Source organism: Castor canadensis, chromosome 1, assembly GCF_047511655.1.
Source record: "Castor canadensis chromosome 1, mCasCan1.hap1v2, whole genome shotgun sequence".
NCBI classification, from domain to species: domain Eukaryota; kingdom Metazoa; phylum Chordata; class Mammalia; order Rodentia; family Castoridae; genus Castor; species Castor canadensis.
This window is the reverse complement of record NC_133386.1, coordinates 173279571-173294517: the sequence shown is the minus strand read 5'-3', so window position 1 is coordinate 173294517 and position 14947 is coordinate 173279571. Positions and strand designations below refer to the sequence as shown.

General features: G+C 36.8%; 2 protein-coding genes across 3 annotated transcripts in view; one reads left to right on the top strand and one right to left on the bottom strand.

Annotated features, from left to right (window-relative positions):
• Iftap (intraflagellar transport associated protein) overlaps positions 1-8806 on the bottom strand; it is a 67044-nt gene extending 58238 nt beyond the window's left edge. The window contains exon 1 of one of the 2 annotated variants that reach the window (XM_020174921.2): positions 8674-8806. The gene's annotated coding sequence lies outside the window, so the exon portion shown is untranslated. Of the gene's footprint in view, positions 1-8598 lie in introns of both variants that reach the window. The other variant, XM_074044623.1, reaches the window with a different exon arrangement.
• A 461-nt stretch (positions 8807-9267) lies between these two features.
• On the top strand, positions 9268-10851 carry Rag2 (recombination activating 2). Its single transcript, XM_020174919.2, has one exon. It carries the CDS (start codon positions 9268-9270, stop codon positions 10849-10851), a length of 1584 nt encoding a protein of 527 aa, XP_020030508.2.
• The last annotated feature ends 4096 nt before the right edge of the window (positions 10852-14947 follow it).

Sequence of the window (14947 nt, the reverse complement as noted above, 5' to 3'; positions counted from 1 at the left end):
GACTTCCCTATTCATTTCTTTGGAGCCTCCTGTGGATAAATGCTATGCCTCTATAGTTATTTTAACACTAAAAGTCTAAAAAGGCAAAAGTTGGAACAAAGAGGAAGAGTATGCCAATTAAGGCAAAAGAGATTTAAGAACAAAGAATTATCATTAAACGTTTACCAAGAACGTTGAAACTCAGGTGTGTTGATTGCTTTCCCCCCTACAGAAAGCTTGGGGGGATAGAAAAAGACTAATTTATAAAATTAGATGAGTAAGCAGAAGCTTTCCTCTTGAAAAATTTGCTTCCCTTTTCTGCTCATCTATCCAAGCTACTATAATGAGGTTTCTTGAGGCTATCATTCATTAAGCCTTTCTGTTCATCAGCAGACTGCATAAAATCAATTTTATCTCTCCAAAATATTCTCTATCCTCCCAGCCATTTAAGTCAGTCCAGAAATGTCTGCATTGAGTCACTGAGGCAGGTCATCTAAGTGTTAGACTGTTTTCAATTACACAGCTGTTAATTCCATTAAACAAAGAAAAATGCAAATAGTTAAGCATTTGAACTTCCTCTCCTCACTCCCTTCCTATCATTTTAAAAAACGGATTAACTATGTTCAGGCAACCTGCAGAAGACACTGATAAAACAAATCAAGAAAACTGTTTTTCAAATCAGTAAGACTGCCTGTTCACTACCATTTTTTATTTCTTTAATTTTTTGAGAAATCTACAGTTACGTATAGTTGCAAACACCTGACCTTTACCCCCTAACAAAACTACAAGCACACTGACCTCTAGACTAGTTTCATTTATCCAGAAAAAAAGTCTTACAAATATTGCAACTGATCTCCTAGACTCAACTGTATCAGTGACTTAGAGATGGTAACAGTGAGTGCTTCAGTGAACACTTTTCTCAAAGCCCCTGACAAAGCTGCTATCTTTAAAGCAGCAGAGTTTCTGAAGCAACTTTATAGCTCTATAATCATGCAGTAATGTTTCAATCATAAAAGATTAGCTCAAATGTAATCCCACCCTCATATGGTATGCAACGACCCATTAATGCTTATTCTATCTGCCTAACAACTACAATAACAAAGTCTCCATGCTTAATTAGTTATCCCTTTCTCTGCAACTTCCCGAGCCTGTCAGTCACATGCACGATGCACAGCACACTTTTACAATACCAAAAAGCCTACTGTAAAACAAAGCCCACACAGCTGGTTAGGAGCAGGTGTAGACCAACTGAACTAAATCAACACAGCCTGGAGGAATACATTTCCAAGTGTTTCAAAATGCCAGATCTTACAAATAAAATCGACCTTTCATTTGGCATTCTCTTAAAAGAATGAAGATTTTTGAGATGTACTTCTTGGCTATTTTTAATTCTAGATTCATATATCTGTGGAATAACAAATGGGCTTTAAGAAGTAATACAGTATTTCCCCAGTTTCCAATTTCTTCCAACAACCTATTTGCAATTTTACCTAACATACACGACATAACATACACATGCACATACATACAAATTTCTTTTGGCCAGCACGATTTCTATCACTGAAGGCAGAAGGTAAGAATCAAAACCTCCCTCTTTCTCTAAATTAATTTTAAGTGGTTTTTTTTTTCCTAGCACAACATTGCAAGAACGCCTCTGAAATTTTTCTGTTTTAAAGCAAATGGTCTACCTTAAATCAGAGAGCACAGAACTTTTATAGGAAAACTCCAGTTATTCTGGCCAGGTGGCCATATATAGTTGCTTTAAATAAAAAATGACAAGTCACTTGTCATTCTCTGCTCTTGGCAATCCATCACACTAACTGTAGATTGCCTTCCTCTTTTCTCTTCTTGGCCAGTTTCGGTTGTGGCTCCTATTTACTCATAAAGCCAGACATCTCCTTTCTAATACTATTTATATTTTATTTTAAAAGTAATCACCTAATATTGTCTATCCCTACCCTAATGCTATGAAAAGTGGCTGCGGATCTTATTTCAACAATTCTTAATTATGAAGTGACAATGTAATATAAGTTGTTCCTCCACTTACAAAATAGGGTGGAAATGCTTGAGGGGTACACTGCACGAGTCCACAAACTGCTTCTCCTCTGCCTCCTCCAACTCACCATATACACAGGCCTGTGTTACCCTTGGCAAGTATTTAACTTTCTATCCTTAACTAGTGTGAAGAGAAAACTAAAGGTTTACAGGCCTTCAAGTTGTCTTTCATCTTTTTTCCAATTATGCTTCCTTTTTTATACAATTATCATGTCAGTATATCCTGTTACAAAGTCTTTTATCTCTCCGATGGAAAAAAGTTGTTTTATTCTGCAATTAGACTGACTTGCATTCTTTAGTTCTCCAATATTTATTTAAGGAAAGACAAATTAATACATTCCAATAGGAGTTTGAATTTGATTCTGCCTTAGGTCTAAGAATGGGCTGAGTAGACTCTAAATATGATTTCTTGACAAACTTCTAAGAACTTTGAAGAAAGGCTGAATGTGGGAAGAATGTAAGTTGTGTTCATCAGCAACCAAAAGCTGCTTCAGCTCACTCTCAGGTATGTTCTTTAAGGACAAGGCCTGTGCCTATAATTTCTTTTTTCTAATTTTCCACATGACTTTATGCATGGTAGATGCTCAATCAATATGATTTACTACAGTAGTCCCCCCATCCAAGAGGTTTATATGGCAAAACCTTCAGTGGATGCCTGAAACTGCACATAGTAACACATAATGTTTTTCCCTATACAGACATACATATGATAAAGCTTAATCTATAAATTAGGCATAAAGTGCCAATAATAATAATAAAATAGAACTACTAATATACTGTAATAAAAGTTATATTAATGTAGTCTCTGTCTCTCTCAAAATACTTTCTTTCATTATACTTACCCTTCTTTTGATGATGTGAGATGGTATTTAAAGGAAGCACTGTATGGCTCCTCTTCTCCAGATCTGAAATTCTAGTATCACCACTCTAGTGTTTTTGGGCTGTTAAGTAAGTAAGGGTTATGGAATACAAGCCCTGTGACACCATGACAGTCAATATGATAACCAAGGCAGTTACTAAGCACTACTAAGGTGGGTAGTGTATACAATGTGGATATGCTGGAAAAAGGGGTGATTCATGCCCTGAGAAGGACAGAAAGAAGAATGAAATCAAGATTTCATCACAATACTCACAATGGCATGAAATTTAAAACTTATGAATTGCTTATTTTTGGAATTTTCCATTTAATACCACAGCTGAGCACAGGGAACTGAAAGTGAAACCATGGATGAAGGAGGAATAGTGCACTAATCTCCAGTCTCTTCAGGAGACCAGTAACCAAATCAGCAACTAATTGCTACGTAAACTGCCTATTTTAGGACTGGCTGAGTGACTCAAGTTGTAGAGTCCTTGCCTAGAAAGTATGAAGCCCTGAGTTCAAACCCCAGTATCATCAAAAGGAAAAAAAAATTGCCTGTTTTATAATGTTAGTAAAATCCAAAGGCTAAAATATTTGCCTAAACCAGTCCATGGTTTCTATTTTGCATCTACTATAGAGATATACAATGTATCGACTCTACCAGAGCTCCCATTATTGCTAGAGTTGCAAGTATTATAATCATTATATAATAGATTAATAGAACTGGGGATGTTGGCTCAAGTGATAGAGCATAACAAGGACAAAGCCCTGAGTTCAAACTCCCTATGCTGCCAAAAATGGTAATAACAATAATAACATTTAGAGGTTATGGAAATAGCCAAATATCCTCCTGTAGACAAACAAAAATCATTATGGCAGAAACTAAAAGAGATGATGATGCTTTTTAAAAGGATGGACCAACATTTCAAATGATGAGAACCAACCAAGAAATTAAGCTATATATCCATTTAAAAAGAAGTCAACCCTGAAAATACATCTTAAATTTTTGCTTTTGAAAGTGTATGTATAGCGCTATCATCATTAGACAAGGTTTACTGTGTATACTTCATATATGACATATTATATACCCATCATTCCTTACAGTAAGGTAGATATCCCCATTTTAGAGATTGCCTGCCTCTGACTACTACATTCTATCATCCAAGTCACATGGACCAAAAAGGGCGGGTTAGGTAAACTTACTTAATGAAATCCTATGCAACTATTAGAAATTATAAAGGTAGTTTTACTAACAAGACCACTGCGGAAAGCTGAAGACTTTCCCTATAATATTTCACTTAAGCTTTTCCCGATAATCATTTGAGGCATATGTTTCTATTATCTCCATCTCAGAGATTGAGAAACAAGCTTAAGGGTGACAATGATTCCACCTGGAAAAATGGCAGAGCTAGCAGAGGAAACAATATCAATGAAGCTTGAAAAGATCACTCAAATACTGAGTTTGTAGAACTGAAACTCAAACCCAGATTGCCTGCCTCTGATTACTACATTCTATCATCCTGCGCCCCATTTTCATAATCATTACACTGTACAGTCACTGCAAGTACACTGTACATTACACTATACAGTTACACAAAGCTGCCAGACATGAATTGATAGAGATCCTCCAATAATTAGAACTTCCTTCTGAGCTTGTATTAAAGAAAAGGAGACCACAGAAGAGCAATTCTGGTGTCTGCTCAAGGACAAATAAGATTCCATTTTATTCACAATAGTATTTATTTAAACCAGAGTGTTACATTCATTTTTATGTTTTTCTAAAATGTTTTTAATTTTAACAAATCAGATTTCAACCAGGCTCTTCTTTTCATCTTTAAAAACAGATAGTAACTTGTATTTTCACTATTGTTAGTAATGAAATAGTTAAGTCTTGAGAGTACACTCTGGTGGATATCTCCCTCAACCATCAAAGAGGGAAAAAAAAAAAAAAGGGTCACAGTCAGTTGCTCCCGTTAGATCAGTGTTCATGAGAACATCTGTAGGCACACATACACACCCTACCATCAGCCTTCTGCTTGCCACGGTCATAGTAGTCATAGTGAATCTTTCCCAAGTGCTGATTTTAGTACCTGATTTAGCGGCAAAGATTCAGAAAGGGGTGACCAGCCCCTCTGGCCTTCAGGTAGGTCCAATACCTTCATTTCTGTGGATGTTAAAAGATGGGAACTTATGTTTGTAAACTTCAGCAGTGGGTTAGTTACAGATGAAAAGGTATCTAGGTGGAGCAGGGGTGGGACAGAATTTGGAAACTGTGGGCCTTCCTGTTCTCAGGCTCTGGCAATAATTCCCAAGCCTCCAGAGCACTATTAATCTTGGTACACAAATGCTTCTCTGGCATGAGTATAGGAAGAAAGACCTATCCTGGTTTTACTGCCAGCAAAAATCAAATCATGTATGCCTCAAACCTGATTAACCGTGCAAAATACTGTTAATTCACACACTAAGTGACTGTAGTGACATAAGGTTGCTTGCTATTTTGGAGCAATCAGGAAACATGGGCAATGCTGATCAGTAAGATTTAATGCTTCAGCATACACTAGCTTTCTTTGGAAAGAAAAATAAGTCAGTTCAGACATAGGAAACTACAAACCCAGACCTCACACCATTAGTCCTCTTTTGATACTCAACTATGTCCTGGCTTCAAAGTGAATAAATGAAAATCTCCCTGCTGAGGAATGTGAGCATAGGGCTGGGAAAACTGTATAAGTGTATTGCTCTTATATTTCTTCTGCCTTTTAAAAAGAATCTTTAATGTGTTGACTTTGAAATTTCCCTCAATTGAAGAATAGCGTCTTACTTTTTTAATCTGCCTGTTTTTGTCTAGTCTATTTCAAGAAAAAGTCTTTGGTGGGTTATTTTAGATCTAGTATAATCTTTTTAAATGCTTTTTTTAAAACTAAGACATGACTAATATAGTCATATTAAAGCTGTGGAAGAGATTCAATAGTCTAGTCCAGTGAAAACACATTCAAGTCAGCAAAGTAAAATTTTAAAAACTAAGCATGGCAGAAATGCCAAAACACTGTCAATATATCTGTTATTTAAATATGTAAATCATCTAGCTAAAACGGATAATCTAAAGATTAAATACACAAATGCTTGACTGTGTTACAAAAAGAGGTCTCATTTTAGCAATGAACATTATCACTGTTTTTATACCCTGAGCTAAGCTATAAAAATGAACAATATATCCATTCCTTATATCTTGCCCAAGAAAACATTTCTGTTTATTCCACAATAATCATATTTTCACTCAAGAGAATCCAAAATCCCTGTGACAGCCTTAAGATGAAGCCAACAGATGACAATGAAAACTTTTCTTAAGTTTACTGTTTAAAAGCAAGTGTTTTAGAAAACCCCTGCATATCAATAATCCATTTTCCCTGTATGGCTTGCTTTATATCCCAATATCAGCCTTCTTAACTGTTTGAAATAAGCAAGCTTTGGCTTCGGTGTTATCCCCCACTCAAAATGGGACAACTCTCTAACAAGTAATTGTCATGCTGAATGTAGTCACCTGTGGTTTTCATTCACTGAGCTGAAGGTCAAAAGTATTCCCTTCTAGTTCCTATGCATAGAATTTTCTTGGTTGCTCAGATTGCTGTTCTTACACATACCTCAACAGCCATGATAAATAAAACACTTGCCCGGGTTATCTCATAAGCAGGGCAAGTTGCTGCAGCTACAAACCACCATGGTCTGAGGAAAAGAAAGTCATGCTTTCACAGCTTTGATAACAATCCTTCTCAGGGACCATTTCCTCACTTGGTTTAATAACCTACAAGAGGATTATTAAGAAATCAAGCCTGGAGGACACTCCCAAGTAAACTAAAAATCCTAAGTACAAGAGAGTATTTGGCAATTAATAACATGTGATCTACAGAGGACTTCAAGGCCAAAACAATTTTTAAAAAGCCAACATTTCATTAGAGTGACCAGATTCTAAATGATCCAAAGAACCTTTGCAGGAGAATAAAAATATACTATCAACTAACATTTTCTTGACTACTTATGTATAAGGTGTTGTGCTATATGAGTTACATATGCTATCTCACTTATTTCTCAAATAATCAGATGAATAAATACCGATATTATACCTATTTTGCAGATAGAAAAAATGAAAAAAACTTGCCCAAGGCAGTTACACAGCAACTGTTAGAGCTCCAATTTCTGAATGATCAATTTTAGATCCTGCATAATTAATAAAGAGTTAAAGAGTGACAAGAATGAAATATCTCCTGCTATTTAAATTAACTCACTAGCAGCACACTTACCATATATAGTATGTATATGTGTGTGCACATATATAAAATTCTTATTAGTTCAAAAGTTTATCCATCTATATCCACTGACCAGATACCAAGATCTAAAGCCTCTTCTAACCATCTCCAATATTAGAAATATCAGCGGTCATTACTAGCAGATAATTGGGCACTAACAACCTTACTTTGGTAAGTTCAAGGATAAACCGAATAACTATCATTTGCTGTGCGCAAAGGCCTCATATAAGTTCTTTACGTGTATTAAACTACTAATCATAACTGTCATTAACCCATAAGAAGTAAGATTCTCATTTTACAGATAAGGAAACTGAGGTACAGAGAGGTTAAATAACTTGCCCAAAGTCATGTAGTTAGTAAGAGGCAGAGCCGGGATTTGAACTCAGTCAGTCAGCATTCAGAGTCTATGCTCTTAGGCACTATTTTATTCTGCTTATAAGTATATTAACAGTTTACTCTAAAAATAAAAGTCAATGAAGCCAGGCACTGGTGGCCCACGCATGCCTATAATGTTAGCTACTTGGGAAACTAAGATCGGGAAGATTGAGGTTAGAGGCCAACCCCTGGCAAAAAGTTAACAGGACGCTATCTCAACCAATAGTTGGGCAACAGTGGCCTTCACCCGTCATCCCAGTTATGGTGGGAAGGAGGATCGTGGTTCAGGCAGCCTGGGCAAAAAGCGAGACCCTATCTCCAAAACAGTCTAAGTAAGAAAGGTCTGGAGGCGTGGCTCAAGTATTTCACATCTCACTAATGTAGGTAGTGATAAAATTTCGAAATCATCGAGCTTACTTCATCTGGTAAATATCTTTTTTAACGTTTTCATAGCATAAATATGAACTCTTGAATAATTCCGGCGCCTCTTTGCTTAAGTGTCTGGTTACTACTCAATTACTAAAGAATCACCTCCAAGTTCTAGGGCTGGAAAGAGATCTGAAGTAACAGCTACTAACTCTATTTTCCTAGGTGGGGCAAGGGGGAGGAACCTTCTGTGCCTCGTTAAAAAGAATCCTAAAAAACAGGAGGTACAGCAGCTGGAGGTGGAAAAGAAGGATCTTTACAAAGGCACTTGCAGAAGTCTGATTGCTAGATCTCATTATCAAGTACAGGACTGGTAAAATCATTATCAAACAATTTTTTTCCCCTGCACTCTAGGTATTCAGAGACTCTTCCTTTGGTTCTGTAAGATAGTCCCAGCTTTTGTAAACAGTTCCCCTTCAGCCCCCTGCCCCACCAACCCAAGGATTCTCAGGGCTGCAAGTGAATGGAGCTCCAAGGCGTCCAGGCAGGAATTGGTAATGACACCTCTGCCCCGGCGTCGCTTCAGAACATGGTTTCCAGGCAACCACACTGGGCCAGAAGCAGTTATGCCTCCTACTACAGGGTCCCCAGTTTAAGAGTTACCAGGAGAGGCTCCGGCAATTCCGGGCGCTGCAACCTGCCCACACCCCGATGTTCGGTCTCTGTCGACCTTCTCACCTCCCATTCCCTATTGGTCCGCCTCGGCTCCCATCTAGTCCCGTCACACTTGGAGCGATTTAATATAGACAGACATCCTAGAAGTCTCCTCCTCCCAGAGCAACAGTAACAAATTATCCTCGTTACACATCCCATAGAGAACTGATTTCTGGGAAATGTAGTTCCTTACGTTGAAGCGTGATGTCGCTTTAAGGAAAAGTGGACTACAATTCCCAGAAATCCAAAGGCGGTGAGTCCATTTTTAAAATATGTTCCAGCTGCTCACATTGTGTTAAGTAGGAAGGTTCTGGTACTCTTTGCTTTACCCATCTCTCAGTTTTGCTCCTGCAGTCTCACAAACTTGTGGGAAGATTTTTTTTTATTATCATTAACATCTATTAATTGTGTAAAGGGTTTCATTGTGATATTTTCATACATATGTATAATGTGCTTTAATCAAATTCACTCCCATTTTTACTATTAGAACTTTGTTTTTAAAAATACGCTTTTTGCATGTGAGGGAATCTAAACGTAGTTATTTATGTGAATAGAGATACTCCAAATCATTTTATTTTGTAATTCTTTCAGATAAAAGATCTACCACAACCAGAAAATATGTCACTGCAGATGGTAACAGTCAGTAATAACACAGCATTAATTCAACCAGGCTTCTCACTGATGAATTTTGATGGGCACGTTTTCTTTTTTGGTCAAAAAGGCTGGCCCAAGAGATCCTGCCCCACTGGAGTTTTCCATTTTGATGTAAAGCAAAACCATGTCAAACTGAAGCCCACAATTTTCTCTAAGGATTCCTGCTACCTTCCTCCCCTTCGCTACCCAGCCACTTGCACGTTCAAAGGCAGCTTGGAGGCTGAAAAGTATCAATACATCATCCACGGAGGAAAAACACCAAACAATGAACTTTCAGATAAGATTTATGTCATGTCTATTGTTTGCAAGAATAGCAAAAAAGTTACTTTCCACTGCATGGAGAAAGACTTGGTAGGAGATGTTCCTGAAGCTAGATATGGTCATTCAATTGATGTGGTGTATAGTCGAGGAAAAAGTATGGGTGTTCTCTTTGGAGGACGCTCATACATGCCTTCCACCCAAAGAACCACAGAAAAATGGAATAGCGTAGCTGATTGCCTGCCTCATGTTTTCTTGGTGGATTTTGAATTTGGGTGTGCTACATCATATGTTCTTCCAGAACTTCAGGATGGACTATCTTTTCATGTCTCTATTGCCAGAAATGATACCATTTATATTTTAGGAGGACATTCTCTTGCCAATAATATCCGCCCTGTCAACCTGTACAGAATAAGGGTTGATCTCCCCTTAGGTAGCCCAGCTGTGAACTGCACAATCTTGCCAGGAGGAATCTCTGTCTCCAGTGCAATACTGACTCAAACTAACAATGATGAATTCGTTATCGTTGGTGGCTATCAGCTTGAAAATCAAAAAAGAATGGTTTGCAACATTGTCCATTTAGAGGACAACAAGATAGAGATTCATGAAATGGAGACCCCAGATTGGACCCCAGATATTAAACACAGCAAGATATGGTTTGGAAGCAACATGGGAAATGGAACTGTTTTCCTTGGCATACCAGGAGACAATAAACAGGCTGTTTCAGAAGCATTCTATTTCTACATGTTGAAATGCTCTGAAGATGATGTCAATGAAGATCAGAAAATATTCACAAGCAGTCAGACATCAACAGAAGATCCAGGGGACTCCACTCCTTTTGAAGATTCAGAAGAATTTTGTTTCAGTGCAGAAGCAAATAGTTTTGATGGTGATGACGAATTTGACACCTACAATGAAGATGATGAAGAAGATGAGTCTGTGACAGGCTACTGGATCACATGCTGCGCTACTTGTGATGTGGATATCAACACTTGGGTACCATTCTATTCCACTGAGCTCAACAAACCTGCCATGATCTACTGTTCTCATGGAGATGGGCACTGGGTTCATGCTCAGTGCATGGGTCTGGCAGAACGCACGCTCATCCACTTGTCAGAAGGAAGTAGCAAATATTACTGCAATGAGCATGTGGAGATAGCAAGAGCACTTCAAACTCCCAAAAAAACCCCACCCATACAGAGGCCTCCAATGAGACCTCTCCGCAAAAAAGGCTCTGGGAAAGTCTTAACTCCTGCCAAGAAATCCTTCCTTAGAAGATTGTTTGATTAGTTTTGCAAAAGCCTTTCAGATTTAAGTGCACTGTTTCTAAACCTATTTTTTAAAGTATATGATAATTATATTTCAATTTCTGTTTACTGAAATTTTCTATTTCTTTTAGTTATGTGAGTTGAGTGATAGTGTTTTGATGCAATATTAAGTATAGTCATTTTTAAATAATTTACTCAAAGATGTCTTAAATGAGAATTTTTATTTGATTTTTTCACTCAAGCAGTAATATGTTTATAATTCTTACGCCATTTTAACTTAAAAAGTAGTTAATTCAAACTTAACCAGTAAAGAAACTAATACATAAAGTAATCAAATAAATTATTTTGTTCAATATAGTAATTTAGTAGTTGGCCATAAATTAAAACCAAGATTAACTGTATCCCAGACTAGTGTTTATTATACATCTTTAGTCGGCTGTTTGTAATACACCCATAAACAGAATAAATTTTCACTAACATGATGAAGAAATAAAGAATCTGCATTAAATGTGGTACATTTTCTTGAATTATACACATGTACATTTCTGAAATAATCAGTAAATAGATCAAAGGGACAGTGAGACTATTTCTCAAAATAATAACAGTTTTAAAAATTTCATAAAATTAACAGGTCAGAAAAAGAAATACCTCTGAACTGTATGTGAATTTGTACATGTCTAGTTAATATGTTGAGTTTACTAACACTATATATTATAAAACCAATGTATTTGCCAAAGTTCAACCAGACACTTGCTAGGTAGTTTTTTTAAGATTGTGTTCTCTCCTTTTCAGAAATATTGCCTGATAAATAGTCCTTTTGAACAATTGGTTGTATCATTGATCTGATTTTTTATTTCTGTCGTGTATAAAATAACGAAATATGAAAGTCTTATGTTTATATTGATTTGCTCAAAATAGCTACCAAATAATGGCAAGATTAAACTCTTTACATTTTCAGAATCACTCTACTTTGATTTCTTTTCTATTTGTTCATAGAGAGAAGCTTAAGTTGAAGCTAAAACAGCCTTTACAGAGTCCAAAAGAGATATTTTCCAAGGCATAGATATATCCCCTTATCTTGATTTGTCGACAGTGAATCAGTGGCTAAGAAATTATCACCCTGTATTTGTTTTGTACTCTCTGAGATCAAGCTATGATAACCTAAGTGATTCAATTTTGAACTCATTGGATTTTGCAGTCAAACTCATATCTCACCAGTGAAGCTTGCTTTCTCTCTCTCTCTCTCTCTCTCTCTCTCTCTCTCTCTCTCTCTCTCTCTCTCTCTCTCTCTCTCTCTCTCTCTCTCTCTCTCTCTCTCTCTCTCTCTCTCTCTCTCTCTCTCTCTCTCTCTCTCTCTCTCTCCGAAAGCTGTTTGGTTTTACTGGCTATATTTAAGTAAAAATGAGCCCATCAAATGTGACTTTAAGATAATGAGACTGCTTTTCTAATAAGGATATGCAAACATTCAAATTAGCTACTTTAGAAGCACATATACTTATTCCAACAATATTATCTTTGTCTAAAACATTTTGAGGGCTCACATTCAATCCTCTTCGGAATCTGTGGCTCATTCCTTGAAAATGTTCAGGTTCTCCCTCTTCCTTCATAAAAGGTGAATTTAATTTCTGGAAGGAGTCAAATGGCATTCAAAGTCTAATAGTTGTAACTCTCAGTATTACATTACCACTTTAAGTCAAAAACTAAGTATGAGTACAAACTAACACAATTAGTTTTCAGATATGGATCACAAACAGGAGATAAAGCTCAGTTCTGAAATTGTTTGCGCTAGAGATCAAGAGAGTATTAAGAAATAAGTACATGGACTCCTGAAATTATCATTTTAAGGGATTCAAATTCAATGTGTTAGGGGAAGGGAAAGAATAACGAAAAGGAATAGTTAATCAAAGGCCCTGGGGTAAGACAAAATTTATAACATTTGAGTAACTGAAAGACAGTCGGTCTTATGATAGCACGGTAAGCAATTGGAGCATGGAGTGGCATGACCTGGAAAGGTGGACAAGTCCAGACTTCCAATCATTCATCAGAAAATAAATCCACATTCTGCTCTTCCCATATCACAGAGAAGTTATAAGGACCAAACAAGGTTTATAAAATGATAAAAGCTATCTGAACTATTTCTGTACTATTTCATTGCTATCACTGTGAGCAAATCCAAATGCTACAGGTAAAAATTATTTGAGAAGATATTTACTGATATTTTCCAGAGATGTTGCAAATTCAAAGTGATAAATACAGAATCCAGACATTGTCAAAGACTACTTAAAAAATATTTTAGGTAGGCTGAAAGAAGAAAGTTCAGTGGCTATGATTTATTGTTAGAGAAGATATTTAGAAGATATGATTGATTTTATGTGATCTCATCCTGTGTTGATAGTCAGATTGTGAGATCAGATTTTTCAGGAATGATTCTTTATTAATTAGAAATATTTCTCCTCTTGATGGAGCATAACTTGAAAAACAAAGTACCTGGAGCTTATTGAATAGGTAAATCACTCATTTAGTGTATTATGATTGGTCAATTTTTGATCCATTCCCTCAAAGTTTGCTTCTCAATCTTACTATACTGCCTTTATACTTTGCCCTCAATCTCCAAAACTGCTGCCTAATAACATTTCTGGTGACTCTGTTTGTTTCAGACCGCAAGGCCTTTGAGCAACCTGTTCCTTCTGTAGGAAATATATTCCCTCTTGCGCTTTACAACTTCTGGCTCTTTGTACACAAGTTTAGATACCTCCTTCCCCCAAAGGCTTTCTCTGAATCTCATTTGTAAGGCTGTAATCCTTACAAATGTCAGGTTACACACCCAGAAGTGCAAGAAATTAGGCTGTATTATTTTTCCATAAATCAGCTTACATTATACCATACATCCCTTTTACTGCATGTTGAAAATAAGATTTTAATAAATTTAGAGTTCATCCTCTTTCACCCGACATTTAACTCAACTTCTAGGGCAAAGCATACGCTGAGCTATCAGAAATATAAGTACCATGTATAGCACAAAAATAAATATTGAATGAATGAACAATGAATGAATGAATGAATGAATGAATAATCAGCTAATTCTTACTCATTAGGTGGTGTGAAGTATCTGGTCCTTCGGGTCATCATCACTTCTAATTATCATCTACTACAACATCTGCATTCCTTCCTGGCCTACTGTTATCAACCTTTGATGATGACTCCTGTATTGCACCTTATTCTAACCACCAGGCTTCATTAGGCCTAACTTGTTCTCAGCTGCTTTCAGCCCTTGGTGCTTTCACCATGATGATCAGGAGATCTTTCTGCCATTTCATCTACCAGCTTGGCCACGGATCTCTCTATGGGATCACTTAGCATCTGTCTATTTCTGTAATTTTCATGGACACATCTTGCTTCTCTTGCAGCTTGCTGGACCACAGAATATCTTTCAGTCTGTTGCCAGCTAAACATCCTTCACTATCATTTCATCTCTGCATGTTACTGGTTCCCTGAGCTCTACCAGGGAAGTGAGATACACATTCTCTGTGCTCTTGATTCCCATAAACTCATTTGGTATTTCTAATATCCTCCTCAATTCCACATCCCAGTCCAAAGTACAGGATAAAATGACTAAATTTTCTCTGGAACCCATGATGTCTGCTCATTCCATATTTCTCTCTAGCTTCCTCCACAGAAATAGTTTCTGGTTATGTATACCACAAAAATAAATATTGAATGAATGAACAATGAATGAATGAATGAATAATCAACTAATTCTTACTCCTCAGATACTCTTCAAAATGTAATGCTAATATTCTCCATTCTCCACAAAACATAAACTTCTGAAAACCAAAGCCAGGATAAAAGGAAGAAACAGAGGAAATCAAGTCAAGTGCTGTCTCACAACACACCACTCAGTCATCAGGCTTCTGCACTTCAGCCCATGCCCTGGTTCAGCACATTGTAATGACTTCTGTTGTTACATCTAAACCAGCAAAAATTCTGGTTGCTAAGTATGCCAATTGTCTGACTCTTCCAACTAACTGTGAGTTTCCCAAGGACTAGAACAAAATCTTTATAATTTCTGTGTACTGAATACTTAACACAATGCTTGGCACATTGTAGACTTTCAAAAT